Source organism: Octopus sinensis, unplaced genomic scaffold, assembly GCF_006345805.1.
Source record: "Octopus sinensis unplaced genomic scaffold, ASM634580v1 Contig07123, whole genome shotgun sequence".
In the NCBI taxonomy this organism is placed as follows: Eukaryota; Metazoa; Mollusca; class Cephalopoda; order Octopoda; family Octopodidae; genus Octopus; species Octopus sinensis.
Window position 1 is genome coordinate 140,395 of NW_021829853.1, and position 20,032 is coordinate 160,426.

At 38.7% G+C, this 20,032-nt stretch overlaps 1 protein-coding gene across 2 annotated transcripts in view; it reads right to left on the reverse strand.

The window, feature by feature from the left end:
• Positions 1-20,032, reverse strand: part of LOC115227777 (arginine/serine-rich protein PNISR) — a 48,512-nt gene that overhangs the window by 20,493 nt on the left and 7,987 nt on the right. Inside the window, exons 2-5 of one of the 2 annotated variants that reach the window (XM_029798512.2) lie at positions 8,825-8,920; positions 6,958-7,398; positions 2,890-3,080; positions 1,399-1,494 (exon numbers count right to left, since the gene is read on the reverse strand). In XM_029798512.2, the coding sequence (XP_029654372.1) occupies positions 1,399-1,494; positions 2,890-3,080; positions 6,958-7,398; positions 8,825-8,894 (798 nt within the window). In that variant the 5' untranslated portion in view covers positions 8,895-8,920. Of the gene's footprint in view, positions 1-1,344; positions 1,495-2,889; positions 3,081-6,957; positions 7,399-8,824; positions 8,921-20,032 lie in introns of both variants that reach the window. The other variant, XM_029798511.2, reaches the window with a different exon arrangement.

The window sequence follows — 20,032 nt, forward strand, 5'->3', positions numbered from 1 at the left end:
CAAGCGATGTCTACAACTCTTTCCTGCAATCAGACCTAGACACAATGCAGCAATGGATCACAGACTGGCAACTGAAACTGGCTGTGGACAAGTGTACCACCATGCATTTTGGGAGAAAAAACCCTGCGTTCACATACTCCCTCCACAACACTGATATCAAGAAATCCTCTTGCGAGCGTGACCTAGGCATCACTGTCAGCAGTGATTTGCGTTGGTCAAAGCATATCTCTAAGATTGTCAGGAAGGCCGAGGGTGTCTTGGCATCACTCAGCAGGTCTTTTGTTAGCCGCTCTCCAGCCATCTATTTAAAACTGTATACAGCTATGGTACGACCACACTTGGAATTCGCATCATCAGTTTGGAACCCCTATCTTGCACAGAACATTGACCTCCTGGAATCTGTCCAGAGACGTGCAACCAAACGCATACCCTCCATCAGACACCTACCATATTCTGAGCGCCTTGTTTCCCTGGGCATGGATTCACTGAAGCTCCGGCGTTTGGCGACGGACTTGGTAAACACCCACAAAGTTATCAACCACCTCACCAACAACAACACTGAACACCTTTTTGATCTCCATGTGTCTAACACACGTGGACATGCCTACAAAGTCAGAAAACAATACAGCTCCCATGACTTTCGGAAACATTTTTTCACGCTCAGAGTTGCTGAAGCATGGAATAAACTGCCTGCGTCAGTTGTTGACTGCCATGACACTGCATCTTTTAAGGCCCTCATGCTTTCCGAAATCCGCCGAAACTACACCTGATTATATATACACTTTAGATGAGTTGTAGTGCACCTGAGCACTGTACACAATTATTATTATTATTATTATAAAAATAATGGTCATTAGATGTTCCTTTAGAGACCCTACCACAAGATTACCTGGAGTTCTTCATTAATCTAAGTAATATTGTTAGCCTGGTGTGCCAACAGAGCACTTATGAAGTATTTTGCCTGGATTGATAATTCCTCACTATTTGTTTTATATACATATATAGACAGGCTTCTTTCAGTTTCCTTCTACCAAATCCACTTGGTTGGTATGAAGCTATAGTAGAATACACTTACCCAAGGTGTTATGCAGTGGGAGTGAACCCAGAACTGTGTGGCTGGGAAGCTAACTTCGTACCACACAGCCATGCCTACACCTTGTATTCATATTTCAAAAACCCATAAAAGATCTTTCATAGTTTTACGATTCTCATACAAAAGGATTGAAACAAAGGGGGAAAACATTGGCAGCAGCATAGAAACACATAGAATGGAAAAACATAAATAACCTCAGTCTGGAATATCCTTCAGACAAGCATCAGAACCTAAATGGAAAATGTACTTACACTATTGACATGATGTCTGTGACTGGGGATGCGTTCATGTCTAGGCAAACTCACCTGCTGGTACCGAAACTGTTCGTTGCTATGGTGATGGTAGTCAAAATTTTGTTGAAAGTTGTTGTTGCCATGAACGTAATTGTAAGATTGATTATCCTGAGTGAAATTAAATGAAAGTCAGAAAAGAAGAAAATTTAAAACTAAATATATTTTTCAAATCTTAAGAAATTAATTTCATTGAAAATCGGATGAAAGTGAAAATTTTCTTTTAAACAATTCCCAAATGTTATTTCAATCTTGCATTCATACAAAACATCAACAAAGTCACTGAAGAAATAAAAACACACACATACATATAGGCAAATTTACATTATTTACACTATTTGACGGATATTTGTCCTCATCTTGTTTGTTGTTAACACAATATTTCGGTTGATATACTCTCCAGCCTTCATCATGGGTCTTGGGGAAATTTCAAACTTGGGTTCTCATTCCTAAGGTATTTTTCAGTGTTATTATTATTATTATTATAAATGGAGACCACCTGCCCCTGTGGGATGAAGTTAAAATAATAGACAGAGAACACCACTCGAAAATACGAAAACTAAAGGAAGCAGCACATATGCTAGGACACAACAACCTCCTAAATAGACCAAGTGGAATAGCATATGGGAACCAGTATTAATGAAGGATAGGAATATATTAGATTTATAAGCCCTAAAATTCACTCCATAATTGCCCACAGCCATATGGCGTAGTGGTTAAGAGCGCGGGCTACTAACCGCAAGGTTCCAAGTTCAATTCCAGACAGGGAATAATAATAATATTAGCATCGAAAAATACTTTAGGGATGAGAACCCAGGACACCTGATGAAGGCTGGAGGGTATATCAGCTGAAACATTGTGTTAACAACAAACAAGATGAGGACAACTATCCGTCAAATGTAAATAATGTACATACTCATCTCTTACATATAGAACTGTATAGGCAAATTTGTTGTTGAAATGCACCTAAATTTGAAAAACTTGTAATTGTTTAAAATAAATTTATTTACATATGTATCAAACTAGTTTCAACAATATTTTTTTTGTTTATCAATAGTAAAAATTCAGAATTATGAATTAGAAAAACATCTTTAAAAGTTTCAATGTTGACAAATTTAAATGTTCATAACAGACAAATTTAGAATTATGAATTAGAAAAACATGTTCAAAAGTTTCAATGTTGACAATTTTAAATGTTCATAACAGTCAATAATATATGAACACACACACAATATATATATATATATATATATATATATATATATATACCGGAGTAAGCACATAAATGCGAAACAAGGTGGAAAAAAGAGTACTCAAATACCAGAAGTAGAGTAATATGCTTTATTTAAAAGCAGCAGAAATATAAAAAAAGCTGTTACTCAGAGTTTCACGTTCCAGTTCGTCGGACAGTTTTGTTTATATATATATATATATATATATATAGATAGATATAGATATATAGATAGAGAGACAGAGAGAGAGAGCAAGAGAGAGAATTTCAGCTACCTTATGATCAGCGACCGGGTGATGTTGCATGCCCCACTGTGGGGGTCCTGAACCTTGATGGCCAGGTACATTCCAGTTAGTCATATTCCAATTCCAGTCTCCAGGGATTGGTTGGTTTGGGGGAGGCTGGTTTAATAAAGGAAGGTTGCCCGGCATCGGTTGGCTAGGCATTGAAGCTGGGCCTTTGTAGACTTCAGGATTTCAAAATAAAACAAACAAAAACAATTGCATTTATATTACCTGCAACATTACAACAGAGTCTCATACAAATGTACCGAATATCATTTTCAGCTCCATTCATTTAAGAAAGAAATTCTATAGGTTTATGCTTAGGCATGTACATTTCACAAGTTCCCTTCTCTAATTCTTTCTCCCCTTCTTCTCCAGGGTAGCCAAGTATCCCCTCTATAGTAAGGCAGCTATCTCTGTCTCTCTATTACACTCTAACCTTTCCCCTTGCTCACAGCTACTTCCCTCTCTCTCAGGTGAGCAGTCTTTGTCCTGCAAACTACTTAGTGATCCGGCTGGTGCCACATAAAACGCACCAGTGCTGGTGCTCTTTACATGGCACCGACAATTGGAGCCTGATGTAGCTCTCTCTGGCTTGCCAGCCACTGTTGAACTGTCCAATCCATGTCAAAATGGAAAGCAGATGTTAAATGATGATAATATGATGATCTATATGATAATGTTCTATAATACACTGAGTTGTTGGATAAACTCTGAGTAGCTCTTCTAAAGTTAATAATTCAAGAGAAGATCAACATCAAAATAAAAATCAAATGGAAATTGTAGTTAAGATACCCATGCTGGTGGCAGGTAAAAACACCTTCCAAACGTGGCCGATGCCAGCGCCACCTGACTGGTGTCCGTATCGGTGACACGTAAAAGGCACCAACCGATCGTGGCTGTTTGCCAGCCTCCTCTGGCCCCTGTGCCGGTGGCACGTAAAAAGCACCCACTACACTCACGGAGTGGTTGGCATTAGGAAGGGCATCCAGCTGTAGAAACACTGCCAAATCAGACTGGAGCCTGGTGCAGCCTCCTGGCTTCCCAGACCCCGGTCAAACCATCCAACCCATACTAGCATGGAAAGCGGGCATTAAACGATGATGATGATGATAATGATGATTCAATAAAGAGTTTTCTCTCTCAGGACCATGAAACAATTTTGACTCCAGCATAAGAAATCTAACTAAGCTTTTATTTCAGCAATACAGTACCCCACACAAAATGCCTCGCTGAACTATAGCTCGTTAGGGCAACTATTTAGAGCTACTTCGATGAGAATATAAGCTGTGAACCATCACATGACCTTAACCAACAACTTCAAGACATTCAAATAGATTTTAATTCCTTTAATATACAAAAGTGTATTTTGTGTCTCTATGAAGAACAATAACACTAGAACCCTAATGCTAAGGCCCTAAATTCAACACTTACTACAGCAACTATTCTGCATCCTTGAGCAAAGAATCGAATTTAGTTTGTCCCAATTTACTTGACTGACAAAAAAAAAAAAAAGACTCCACCTCTATTTTACAGTTGAATAGTCAGTTAACAGAACTTCCAGATGTAAAAATAATTTCTCCTACAATAAAATCATCTCATTCATGCAAACATGAAAATTAATTAGATGTTAATGAGTAGGAAAATGAAGTCATTTGCTCTAAATCTAATTCTGATTTATACATTTCAAAGATGTACTTTGTCTACCAAATGATTTGATTGAAGACCTTGTGTCAAAACTGAACTAACTACATCATGGAAAAATCCATCAAAAACACACCATGCTGTTTAAATTCACTTTAAATTAAATTTATGAGATGTCAAAATTTTCATCACCCAACTGCTCAGACGCAGTTCCACAGCAACTGCAGTGACATAAATTTTAACATCTCATAAGTAAATTTTACAGCTTTGTGTGTTATTAATATCAAATTGCTCTCCCCACCTGACACATACGCTCATAAAACTACCCAACCTCCTTTCCCCCACTGAGCCACTGTCCAAATCTTTTCTTATGCTCACCTTCCTCTACCTTGAGTCTTTGCTCTAGCAACACATCTCAACCAGCTTTATCTCCAGCTTCCTAGATACTCCTATCCTCCCTTATATAATAAGAAGTAGCCATGTATCTTCCCCCCATCAGCAACACATCTGTACTCACCCCTCTATCATACTTTAGCCTTTCAACACCCGGCATAAAGCCACCTCCCTTATCAAACACATCCCTCCCCTTAATAGTGAGAACTTTTTCCTTTTCTTTTCTTTTTTCTCTTCTCTGTTCTTTTTGCTGTCTTGCAAATTACTTGGTGACCTCACTGCTGCTGGTGCCATGTAAAAAAAAACCCAGTGCACTCTGTAAAATGGTTGGCATTAATATGATCATTCTGCCACAGAAACCAAGCCAAAACTGACACTGTGGTGTCATTGGATCCTGTCAAACCATCCAACCCATACCAGCATGGGAAACAGATGTTAAATGATGATACATCAGAGTCATTCGAAATTTGAAAGGTCAGTCTGGTTACAGGCTGTGTCAGAGTGCAAGTATTTGCAGAATAGCTAATGGACTGATATAGCTGATTGAATGACAAAACTTTCCTCATCAAAACTGACAGAATCCATCTTTATCATAACATATATTTATTGTCAGAACTCATCAACTGAGGAATACCAAATCTCTTCCTACCTAATAACATGGCACTGGATTCATTAGAGATGATAGAATTCAATTAGTTTAAGGTAATGATCCTCAAGTTTTCAAAACCATTAAATTCTTATTTTCTGTCTGAGCTAGAATCATGCTTCTTCTTTAAAGTATTACATACCAAACCAAGATGTAGAATAAATTAATTAGCTTGATCGTTATCAGCGTCGCCTTACTGGCACTTGTGCCCGTGCTAGTAGGGTGCCAAGAGCACCATCTGAGCATAATTGTTGCCAGAGTGGCTAACTGGCTTCCATGTAGGTGGCACGTAAAAGGCACCATTCGAACGTGATCATTACCAGCGTCGCCTTACTGACACCTGTGATGGTGGCATGTGTAAAAAGATCTAAGCGAGGTCGTTGCCAGTACCGGCTCCATGCCGGTGGCATGTAAAAAAAGCACCCACTACACTCTCGGAGTGGTTGGCGTTAGGAAGGGCATCCAGCTGTAGAAACTCTGCCTGATCAAGATTGAAGCCTGGTGCAGCCATCTGGTTCGCCAGCCCTCAGTCAAAATTGTTCAACCCATGCTAGCATGGAAAGCAGACATTAAACGATGATGATGATGATGACAAAGTATTGTTTAATTATTGAAATACCAGACAAACTCTACAAGAACAGTAATGAGAAAGATTATTGTTGGTGATTACTGACACCAAGTCATACATTTTGAGAGGTGACAGTTTATGAAACCAACCTCAGCACCTGACAAGTGCTTCTTTTATCTTTGGCTTGTTTCAGTCCATTAGACCGTGCCCATGCTGGGGCACTGCACTGAAAAATTTTTAGCCAACGGAACTGCCCCTCACCTGCGTTGTACCTATTTTTATACATATCGGTCTGTTTTGTTGAACTGCTGAGTTATAGGGATGTAAACACACCAACACTGGTTGTCAACTAGTGGTGGAAGATAAACAAAAACACACACACACAGACAGATTTACAAATAAGATGGGCTTCTTTCAGTTTCCATCTAGGAAATCCACTCACAAAGCTTTGGTCAACCTGAGGCTATAGTAGAAGACACTTGCCCAAGGTGGCATGCAGTGGGACTGAACCTGGAACCATGTGGTTTGTAAGCAGGCTACTTACCACACAGCCACTCCTACACCTACCATTGTACAGAATTGGAACTAAATATCAGAAAGTCTGCTGCTCTACAGATTCTCCCAACCAACCTTATCTCAATTGTTATTTTGCCTGTTTTTGGGTGGGGTTTTTTTGGTTCTTTTATTTTCTCTAATGTTATTTCTTTATTTAGTTCCCATCTAATTCTATTCATCCAGTTGGTTTACAAAATATTTCACAGATTCTTCCAGAATTGTTCTGAAGACACAAAACCCAAACTGTGCCTACCTGAGTCCCGATTAGAGTCGTTCTCTCCGTCCGAGATGTCCATTTCGTTCTGGTTTTCATTGCCACCTGGTTGGGTGGCATGCGTATGAGGTGGAGGAGGTGGAGGGACATGTTCCAATATCATTTGAGGCGGGGGGCCTGTTGTTTCAACATCAGAACTTTTGCCATCAGGGGGAAGAGGTGGAAACAGCGGCGGCGGCGGTGGTGGTGGAGCTGTGTTCTGAGGTGGAGGGGTCTGAGAAATCTGATGCATTGGCAAAGGTGGCTGGCATTGTGGCGCTGGTGGGGGCTGCTGCTGCTGCTGCTGTGATGGGGTCTGTTGTTGCAGCGGTGGAGGGGGAGGTGCCTGTGATGTATCTTCATTTGTTTGAACAGCAGCAGCTCCTGATGACATTGCCTCACGTTGGGCAATCCATTGTTTGGCCAGTTCAGCCCAGTCAACTGTTAGAAAAACAAAGAAGAAAAGAAATGGTCATTTACAAGACAATGATGATGATGATGATGATGATGAGTAACAATATAGCTCCCTTACAACAAGAAACCTGTTCTCTTCCATCTCCTCTTATACTTTAACCCTCATCTCCTAGCATAAAACCCCTACATCTCCCTCTACTGTAACCCCACTCTTGCCAGCTGCATGGCAACCTCACTAGTGCTGGTTCCACATAAAAAAAGAACCCAGTAAAATGGCTCACATTAGGAAGGGCCTGCTGGCCATAGAAGTCATGCCAAAGTAGATATTGGAGCACAATGCAGTCCTTGGACCTATTGGATCCTGCTGAGCTTTCCAACCACAGCCAGCATGGAACATGTGTGCTAGATGATGATGACGACAACGATAATGACGATGATGATAAAAGTAAATTATTACATATAATTTGAATTAACATTGAAATGATAGTAGGGTCAATTTAGTAAAAAATATAACCAATCTTAAACCATCATTAAGCTTTGGTACTTACAAACAATTCCATTAAAACACAAAACTGCATTTGAATAAGCTAACAGACATCTAAAATGCAACAGCTCACACACAATTGTACAACAGTTATGATATCATTATAAATGGGAGATGAATTCTATATCCATTGATTGTAGAGATGGAATTGTACAATCAAAAGAGGAAAATATGTTCATAGTCTTTAATTTGGAAGAGGGAATGGCATTCAGAGTATTGTTTATTGGTACACATTGTTTTGAATTAACCATGAATTATCTAATAACTTTGAAAATCTGATGATGTAGCAGTTAATTTTTAGAATGACATCGGTAGGTGTGAAAAGTCAGATCCCATTGGCTTGAATATGAAATAGGTAGGAACGTAAAAAGCACCATTCGAAAGTGATTGTTGCCAGCGTTGCCTTACCGGCACATGGGCCAGTGGCACATGAAAAACAACATTCGAGCGTGGTTGTTGCCAGTGCCGCTGGAGTGGCTCCTGTGCAGGTAGCACGTAAAAAATACCTTCTGCGTGTGGTCGTTGCCAGAACTGCCTGACTGGCCCTTGTGCCGGTGGCACGTAAAAGCACCCACTACACTCTTGGAGTGGTTGGCATTAGGAAGGGCATCCAGCTGTAGAAACTTTGCCAGATTAGATTAGAGCCTGGTGCAGCCTCCTGGCTCGCCATTTCTCAGTCAAACTGAGGAGTGATTCATCGGGCTGCATTGTTAATTTTAAATCTCTTAACAGAAAAAGCCAGCCAGTTAGGGGGTCAACACCATATTTAAAAGGGATTGGAAGTCTGCTAAAGCTATCAAAACTGAAGATAAACACTGATCCTGAAGACTCTTCTGATTCAAAAAAAAATTTTGAGAACAATGCAAAAAAAAAAAACCCCCGAAAATAAATGGGGTCTGTTTTACTTACCTTGTTCACTCGGGACATTCTGATAAGCTGCTTGCTGTAATGGCCAAGGACCCCAATGGTTAGCCCACATCTTTTCATTAAATATACAAAACTGATCTGAAAACAGGAAAAAAAAAAACAATCACATAAAAATACATAATTCAATATTGCTGAAATGGTTTATTCTGTCTCATTACCAACCTCCCCACTTCCTCCACCATACAAACAGTTCTTGTATGTTCTATTTTTTTTTTTTTTTTACCCTCATTTTTTTTATAACTGAATGTCTGAGAGGACATTTTTTAATAACATAATTGTTTACTATAAATGTTATATCATTCATATTGCTAACCACACAACTCTGTGAAGTACAAATGGAACATGTATTTTGTCATTCAAGCCAACTAGAGCGCACGCGCGCATGTGTGTGATTTCTTTCTTTATTACTTCTTTCAGTCATTAGACTGCGACCATACTGTGGCACCACCTTGAAGAATTTTAAGCCAGATATATTGACCCCAGTACTTATATTTTTAAAGCCTGGCACTTATTCTATCAGTCTCTTTTTGCCAAACTGCTAGGTTATGGGGGTCTAAACACACCAACACCAGTTGACAAGTGATGGGTGAGAACAATCAGACACACACACATACACATAAGATGGGCTTCTTTCAGTTTCCATCCACCAAATCCACTCACAAGGCTTTGGTTGGCCTGATGCTATAGTAGAAGACATTTGCCCAAAATGCCATGCAGTGGGACTGAACCTGGAACCATGTGGTTGGGAAGCAAGCTTCTTACCACATAGTCATATATATTTAATAAGGGATAAGCATAAGTTAAAAAATCTGATACAAAATAATTTTTCCGTGTATTGATGGGATTGTATGACAGTGCTTGCATCTGTGATCTTGTGGGTAAGACACTAAGATCCAAGTTCTCATACCACAATATTGGCCTACACTGGGGCAATGGGTTGGGAATATCTCATGGCTGTGGTGGTCACACACCTGATAAATTGGGGAAAAACACATTGCTACCTTTAGTCAATCAGGCCTCAAAACCACTGATACCACTAATGTGTCCAAAGTTGATTTTTTAGATGTTTCCCTTGATCTAAACTCTCACTCTTATAAGCCCTACCATAAACCAAAGAAGCTCTTTTAAATACACAAACAATTCTGGTACCACCACCCCTATTGTGCTTAAAAATCTGATAGCTAACATCAGTAATAGGATATCTAATCGTTCATCTTCTAAAGAAATATTTGAAAAGGCAGCCCCCCCCCCCTACATTAACAATGCTCTAGCTAACAGTGGCTTCATAGATAAGATATATTACAACCCTTCAAATATAAATACAAAACCTAAAAATAGACCTAGGAAAATAATACGGTTCACCACCCTCTCCCATATTGTTAAATCTAGCACAGATTTAACAATAAGTATTTCCCAATATACCATAAATACAAGGAGATTTTTAATAGGCACTTGATAAAAATATCATACAGCTGCTGCCCCATATGAAGAACATTATTACTTGTAAACATCACCAAGAAACCACTCCCAGTTTTAACTGTCAAGACCCTGAAGCTTGCCCACTTGATTAGTCATGTATGATAAACTCTGTCAGCTATAAGGCAGAAGTCACAGCAATGCTTGAAGATAATTGAGAAGAAGAATTACAACTGGTTATGCAAAGATGGTTTCAAAAGACATTATGCAAACCACCAGTCTTCACAATGGCAAAAGTAAAGCCACAAAGTTGGCTAGCGTGTATGGGGTTTGAAGATCATCTGAATACCACATACAAACAAGGGGAGAATCACAGAGAAATCCATGCAATATGTAAATGGTTCTAAGAAATGCAACTTATGTGTAGCTGAAATATTTCTTTTTAGATCCAGGAATTCCACTACACAATTCCAGATCCAAATTTCCAGCAAATGCAAGTATATGGACAAATTTCTTTTGACAAACTGGAAGACACCATCCTCTCTGAATTGAACAGACTTTGGAACCCTCTCCATTGAATCATTCTACAACTAATTTAATTATGACTTCTTCAGTCAAAGGAGATGTAACTCTAATTTCAATTCTTTTGTTTTCTTCTTTAATTTTTATTCAACCTTCCACTTTTTGTATCAACCTTCTGTATGTATATGTATATTACACAGAGACACCTCATGGACAGCAGATCCAATGAGAAAGTCTGGAAGTAGTCACTCAACAAGCAATAAATAATAATCAGATTTTTCCATCTAATTACACCATACTCCCGAAAAAAAAGGACAGGAAGGTCACAGCCAGTTTGCCTTTAATTTAGATCCTTTAAACAAGGGTAACAACAACATAATGGTAAGATTTTAACTAATGTTAATGTGGCCATCACCTCAAAACCATTAAAACACTGGATTAGTGTGTGTGTGTATATGCATGAGCGTGTGTTCTTTTACTAATTTCAGAGCTTGGTGAAGTCCTATAGCTTGCCAGCTCCTGTCAAACCATCTGACCCATGCCAACTTGGTAAGCAGACGTATGATGATGATGATGATATTTTTCTCCATCTGATATGATTTAATAAAGACGTAACTCATCAAACAATCCACACTTTTAGTTGACAATGTTTCAGTGTTTTATCCACAGGTTATATTTTCACTAAATTGGACTAAATTTAACAATACTAAATTAACCATTTATTTTCTGTGCCGGTGGCACGTAAAAAGCACCCACTACACTCTCAGAGTGGTTGGCATTAGGAAGGGCACCCAGCTGTAGAAACTCTGCCAGATCAAGATTGGAGCCTGGTGCAGCCATCTGGTTCACCAGCCCTCAGTCAAAATCGTCCGACCCATGCTAGCATGGAAAGCGGATGTTAAATGATGATGATGATATATACTATTTCTGTATAGACATTTATTTATATTTACATGTACAGGCACATAGACACTCATGAACTCACACATACTCATAGACATAGGAAATAATAATTGGTAATTTATATACAGATATATTATTTTTGGAGATGTACTCGCATAGCAAGTGATTTGATCTGAGATCGTGTGCTGAAACGAAAACAATTGCAGCGCAGCACGGATTTTTGTCAGTGAACAGGTCGCGGATTTTAGCGACGAAAATATTTTGACAAATTAAACTTAAATGTTGAAGTGAATCGAACGGCTTTTGTGTGTTTCTTAAATGGCTTACAAACACCTTCCACGCTGCAATTGTTATATTATTTTTAATTAAGCTCAAAAGACAGAGAAACACAAGCACACACTCAGCTAACACACGTATCATCACAAAATCACACAAATGGAGTCAAATACACACAGACACCAAAACAGAAAAAAAATCTCCAAAAAAATTCATCTTTCATAATATAATGAATAGTTTTGCACAACTAAAGGACAAACACAGACATACACACTGCTAAAAGGATTAAAAATAATATTAGTAATTGTTCTAAATTTGTCTTTTTCTTATCCTGAAACTGTTTCTGTATTCAGTTGTGTATATGTGTGTATATTCATTGGAGAGACCTCTTTACATGTTTCTATAATAACTAGGATAAATGTTCAAGAAATGCTGTGAATTACATTGAGACTTTCCATGCAAATTGTTTCAGAAGCTACATGTATTTCTATAAATATTTCTACAAGCCATCAGGAAGCTTCTACATGGTTACTTGAAACAGCAACCTTATTAACCTCAAAACACTCTGTACTCTCTTAAATAATCCTTTCTACTATAGGCACAAGGCCTGAAATTTTGGGGGAGGTGGAGATGAGTCAATTACATCGACCCCTGTGTTCAGTTCAACTGGTACTTAATTTATCAATCCCAAAAGGATGAAAAGCAAAGTTGACCTCAGCAGAATTTGAACTCAGAATGTAATGACAGGCAAAATACTGCTAAGCATTTTGCCTGGTGTGCTAACAATTCTGCCAGCATACCACCTTTGCATTCTCTTAAATAACGGCAGGATGGTCACAATGAAACACCTTTCAGTATATGTCTGCTTACTTAGTGCCAACAAGGAACTAAACTACACTAAACATTGTAAATCACAACTAAATTAAGGACCATCTAGCTGTTTGGCAAAGATTCCTTCACTAGCATGCTGCAAAGATTAGTAAAGACCTGATATTTTTTTTCCCATCTCTTTTATTATTATTATTATTATTATTATTCATCGTTTAACGTCTGGGAAGCCAGGAGACTGCACCAGGCTCCAATCTGATCTGGCAGTGTTTCTACAGCTGGATGCCCTTCCTAATGCCATTCCCACAATTACACCAACAGTTTTGTCCCTTTGAACTCATAATTCATGTGCCATCAATGCCCAAGTCCACATTGAAGCACTCACTGCTCCTCTTCTTAAATCCTGTCTCACCTTTTCAGTAAACTAAACAAATGCTCTCTAGCTAGTCACCACCAATCTTTTTACCCTCAACCTATAGCTAACTTTTTAAATTTGCTAACAGGTAAGAGAGAGGGAGCACTATAGAACTGATGAACATTTTCCTGCAGAGTAATACTAGCATATCCAGGAAGATTTATCTCGCTTGCTTACCCTCCAGAAAATCAGGATAAATTGGTCCTTTAGAACTTTATGATTTAGATTAGATTAAGCAGTTATCTCTAACAACATGGGATCTATAAAAAAAGGATACAAGCATTGCCTCTCTTATTTGCACAAAGAGATATAACCACAAAATATTAGACAAATACATGTTTATACCAACCAACAAGAAAGATTCCAATATGGTTGCTGAACATGCTAGAAACTGCAGATAAATCTACCTTAAAACACCAGGTCTTCTTAGAAAGGAAACATTAAATGACTCTAAATAGTAGGGCTAAAGGATGGTCACTGTTGGAACATCTGCTTAAAACAAGGCTGACCCTAGGCTAAACAACAATAAACATGAAAGTGAATGATGTGAACATGGAATGTAAGAAATATTGAACAAATATTGATTTCTTCAATTGGTGGCAAAAGACAATAAATTTTTGAAAGGAGGAGAATCCATTCAATCACCTTTCAATATTATCGATTCTCATAATTATTGATCTCAGAAGGATGAAAGATAAATTTAACTCCCAACACAATTTGAACTCAGGAATTCAATTAAAGATAATTAAATTCTTCACAAATATTCTGTTGATTCTACTATCCATCCTCTCTCTGCTAAATTGACAGAAATGATAGACAAATAAATGCCTCAACAACATTTGCTTTCGTCATTTTAACAACTATTTTCCATTTTCGTTTGGCTTTGATGCGTTTGTAATACATTTCATCTAAAAAGTGATGACTGCTTGAATTCATCTGCATTATAAGCTACTCCCACCCACCCTTATATAGTGCTGGGTAGCCATGTATCTTCTCTATAGCAAGACACCTGTGCTTGTCCCTCTATCATACCTGAACCCCCTTGAAAACCTGGCATAAAACCACCTCTCTACCACTTAAGGTGCTTTTTCCTTTCCTAAATTTAAAAAAAATTTAGCAAGGTACTTGACAACCTCATTTGTGCCAGTGACATGAAAAGCACCCAGGACACACTGTAAAGTGGTTGGCGTTAGGAAGGGCATCCAGCCAGATTTCATCAAACCATCCAACCCACACAGGCACGAGAGACAGACATACAGTGTTGTTGATGCTATTTACTAGCTCAAAACTTACTGGGGACACATTGTGTCTTTTAATTACTCCGGCATTGATAAAATAAAGTCCCAGTCAACCATTCCACCAACTGATTGCACATCTGCCTTCCAAATTTCTGTCTGTGAGCCAAAGAAAGAAATCAATAACTACATCACTGCAGTGTGATGAATAGAAAAATCTGGTGGCAGAGAAATCTCAAAAGATGAACCAATAAAGCTATTATAGTAGTGAGTTAAAACCACATATGCTAAGTGAACTGGTAGAATCAGTAGAGCATCAGAAAGAATGTGGCTGTGTGGTAAGTAGCTTGCTTACCAACTACATGGAATCGGGTTCAGTCCTACTGCATGGCACCTCGGGCAAATATCTTTTACTATAGCCTTGGGTTGACCAAAGCCTTGTGAGTGGATTTGGTAGACGGAAACTGGAAGAAGCCCATTGTATATGTATATATATGCAGATGTGTGTGTGTGTGTGTATGTTTGTGTGTCTGTGTTTGTCCCCCCACCAACATCACTTGACAACTGATGCTGGTGTGTTTTCGTCCCTGTCACTTAGTGGTTCAGCAAGAGAGACCAATATAATAAGTACTAGGCTTACAACGAATAAGTCCTGGGCTCGATTTGCTCGACTAAAGGTGGTGCTCCAGCATGGCTGCAGTCAAATGACTGAAACAAGTAAAAGAGTCCTGTTCTCTGCATTCTGATTTCAAATCCTGCCAAAGTCACCTTTCCCTCACATCCTTTAATTGTTAATAAATAAAGAACAAGTTCAGGTAAAAGACCCACAGATCTGTTTGAATGGTGGACAAGATGTCCTGCAGCATATATTCTGGCACTTTGCATTCCAATTTCAAATTCCAACATCCCATGTGGGAAACGAGTCTCTCAGGGCCCAGCTAAGGGGAGAGGGCCTCAATGTCAGATAGAACGGTATGTTAACTAAGGTAATATCTTGGTTGCATCAATAAAAATAGGTTGGCTCTGCATAGAGAAGGATAAAACCCTAGGAGAGAAAGTTCACACCACAAGTTACTGACTGAGCACACATATACACCCATCCGCTCATATATATCATCATCATCATCATATATATATATATATATATATATATATATATATATAGGGAGAATTCACGAAAAAAACAAGACAAACACAGGTGGTGTACAAAACAGATGTATTATTATAACGCTCAGGAAATGAAAAAGTCTTTAACGTTTCGAGCCTACGCTCTTCTACAGAAAGGAACACAGAAAAAAAGAAGGAGAGAAAAAAAAATGTGTGTAGTGGCTACTGATATATATATATCATCATCATCATTTAACATCCACTTTCCATTCTGGCATGGGTGGATGGTTTGACATACATATATATATATATAACAAAGTATATATACAGACTTTTTGCCCTACAGTAGAAATAAGAAGAACAACAACAACTGTCGCTGCCACCACCATCATCATTACAACAGTAAATGAGGGCAGTGTATTGGCAGAATCATTAGAACAGTGGAAGCAATTCTTTATTTCTTCTGGCCCTTTATGTACTGAGTGTAAATCCTGCTGAAGTCAACTCTGCCTCTCATCCCTCTGGGGGCCAATAAGGTAAAACACTAGTTAACTACTTGTGTTGATGGTATAATAAACTTATGTCCCTGGCTCGTACTTAAATTAGAAACAATTATAACAGTGGTGACACCCCCACCCCACCCCAGACGAAATATTTAACTACATTCCTGTAGGTTTCAAGTTATAATTTTGCTCAGGTCAACCGGTGCTTTTCCATTCCTTTAGGATCGACAAATCACATACCAGTCGGTTACTACAAAAGGAGTAGGACTATCCTAGAGTCATACCTCGTTATGTAATTAATTACTCTATCCCCTGAGTTTGAAATATTCAGTTCATCTCATGCACTGAATACTTAAAAAGAACAACGAGAACAAAATGAATGATGGAACCCCAACCATCAAGAAATATACATTCAATTCTTAAATATTTGTTCTCTAACGCTGGCTGATCATTCTGTTCTATATTTAAGAGATGAGGAATTATGTGCATTATTTACATTATTGATGTTTGACAGATATTTGTCCTCATCTTGAGTCTCACATGCTGCCCCTTCATAAAATCATTTTTGTGAAAAAGAAACCATTAAAGCTTAGATAATATATCTGAGAATCAGCAAAAAAACAAAAAACATAAATGCAGATATAAGGGACATTTCAATACTTTTTAACATGTATCACCAGCGATCCCTGCAATACAGAATAAAGATGATATTTGTTCTATACTGCAGGAGACACCAGTCACAGCCATATTATAAATCAATAGACTAGTTTATATTAGTGAACTAGAACACATTATGTGGTTAAAAAAACAGTTTTTTGAAATGCATAACCTATAACAAAATTAGTCCACTGTTGCAAAAGAAAATATGGCACAAAATGGGTTTCATGAGTTAAATGCCTTAGTTTTACTTCTGACAGCTTTGTATTCCATTTAATGTTGAATTTTAGCTTATATGTAACCAAAATTAAAAATCATTATCTAACTTCCATATTCCGTGCTAGATTTATTACTGATAAAGCTGTACTGCTGTGTAGACAGCTGTCATATATTTGCAGTATTCATATTTTGTTCAATTTATTGACAAGTCCCAATTTATTTTGATTGCAAAAGCGATCAATGTTCGCATTGTTCCACACCTTCTTGTCAGGTGAGACGAATATATGAATATTTAATCTCTTTCCATTGCATTAGCCAACATCATCTACTCCGCAAACTATAAAGGTCATCTTTATATTTTCCATTTCGAATCCATTATTGTAACTACAGGCAAGTTTACTTTTCTTTGTAACTTCAATTATAAATTTGGTAACAAGGTACAATACTGCATATAAATTAAAGAGTAGTGATAGAGCTTGGGAGGCAAAAGAAGGGCTGCAGATTAGCCCCGAAAGGACCAAAGCTATGTCAACTGGAGGTATCCAAGACACAACTTGTCAATCTCAGACATGATGAAAAAGAGTATGTCAATATGTTTACTCATCTCAGAAGCTCTATCACCAATAAGACTGATGCAGAAGTTGAAGTCAAGATGAGGAGAGGTAGAGCAATGTTAATATTCCAATGCTTTCGTCCAATATGAAGATCAAAAGCCATCAGTAAGAAGATAAAGCTGCGGCTATACTCAATTATTGTTATGCCTACAGCCACCTACACCTCTGAAACTTGGAAGAAGACAGTGAAGATCTCTCAACTGCTGGACATGTTCTATTGGTGCTGCCTACATTCAACCCTGGGCAACTCTCACCAGGACTGACAGAGAGAAAGAAAAAGAGGTGACGAGAAGTTGCCATGGGAAGTTTGCAGGATGTGGTGACCAAGCAACGGATATGGTTAACTAGCCATGTGCTTCAATTACCACAGGGGAGACATGATACTATCATGATGGAGCGGACACCAGAAGGAGGAAAAAGACCAAGAAAGACGTGCAGCGATATGCTCCAGTATGAAATGATAGTGTTGGGAGTTGACCCAAGTGGAGTACAAGAGGCACAAATCCAGGCAAGGTTGTTTGTGGAAGACCAGCCTCCACTCTCCGTGCCACTGATGCTGTCCAAGAGGAAGTCAAAAACCAATACAGCTTGGCACCAGTGACATTGCAACTCATTTCTAAAGAGTGAACTGGAACATCATCATCATCATCACCGTCCAACGTCCGCTTTCCATGCTGGCATGGGTTGGACGATTTTGACTGAGGGGTGGCAAACCAGATGGCTGCACCAGGCTCCAATCTTGAGCTGGCAGAGTTTCTACAGCTGGATGTCCTTCCTAACGCCAACCACTCCGAGAGTGTAGTGGGTGCTTTTTACGTACCACCGGCACGGGAGTCAGTCAGGCGGGACTGGCAATGACCTCGCTCAAATCTTTTTACAGGTGCCAGTAAGGCGACGTTGGTAACAACGTGAAATAAAGGCATTATCTGCTGGATAGCACCTTTATGATATTACAGATGTGAGACTCTAAGGTATGTGTTTATAGGATACAGACGTGACCGTGTGGTTACAAAGCTTGTGTCTCGACCATATGGTCTTGGGTTCAGTCCCACTACAAAGTACCTGGTGCAAGTGTCTTCTACTATAGCCTTAGCTGACCAAAAGCACATTTGGTAAGCAGAAACTAAAAGAAGCCCATATTATATACACGCATGTGTATGTGCGTGCATATGTGTGTGTGTGTACCTTTGTCCCTGACATCATGTGATAGTTGTAAACAAGCCTCATCAATATACAAGCAACGTTGCTCATTTGCAGTGTTTCATGAAAAATATGTCTGACCATCATCATCATCATCGTTTAACGTCCGCTTTCCATGCTAGCATGGGTTGGACGATTTTGACTGAGGGCTGGTGAGCCAGATGGCTGCACCAGGCTCCAATCTTGATCTGGCAGAGTTTCTACAGCTGGATGCCCTACTTAAGGCCAACCACTCCGAGAGAAATAAGAAATATTATCTTACTCGGACCATAAGAAATATTACCTTACTTGGAAACAGGCGAGGGTTAGAAACGGGAATGGCATGCAGCCATAGATGTGTGTGTGTGTGCGTGCGTGTGCACAGTTGTGTATGTTTCTTTTCAATTAACCTCTCAGCAGGTCTTAATATGTACAAATGTCATATCATACTGTTGCACTATTCCACAATATGTCATCTGCTGAATGTAGCATTTTAGCAGCTGTTCATTACTGAAACTGTTCAGATCCATTTTTATCGACATACAACAATGTGAAGAGACAAAGAAATGAAAGTTTCGGGAGTAACTGATAATGAGAATAAAGAATTACTACTATGCATGATGAGAACAGAATTGCTATAGATAATAACGACAGCAGTATGCTTTATAAATGACATCCTGAGCTTGCATATGCAGGATGATGTCATCTCCTGAAAGTCAACAGGAAAAAACAGACCTGAAGACAGTGGTAGTGATGAGGATGGAATGTCTGACAGTGTCTGTGTATTTTTGAGCATAAAACATTTCAAACACACAAGAAAACAATCACAATATCACATCATTGGCCTTAACATGATTTTTCACTACTGTTTGAGAAAGACAAACTTTTCTTTCTCATAAGACAATGCATCATCTCTGCCATTTCATTGGCATCTTCTAGAAAGATCTGAAACACATTCACAAGAATGTTCAGAGAAAATTAAAATATTTATCATTGGTTGGCGTTAGGAAGGGCATCCAGCCATAGAAACCATGCCAAATCAGACAGGTGTCTGGGGCAGCTTCTCAGTTTATCAGTCCTGGTCAAACCATCCAACATATGCCAGTCTACCAAATCCACTCACACGGCTTTGGTCGGCCCGAGGCTATAATAGAAGACACTTGCCTAAGGTGCCACACAGTGGGACTGAATCCGGAACCATGTGGTTGGTAAGTAAACTACTTACCACACAGCCACTCCTGCGCATATATATATATATATATGTGTGTGTGTGTGTGTGTGTGTGTATATATATATATATATATATATATATATAT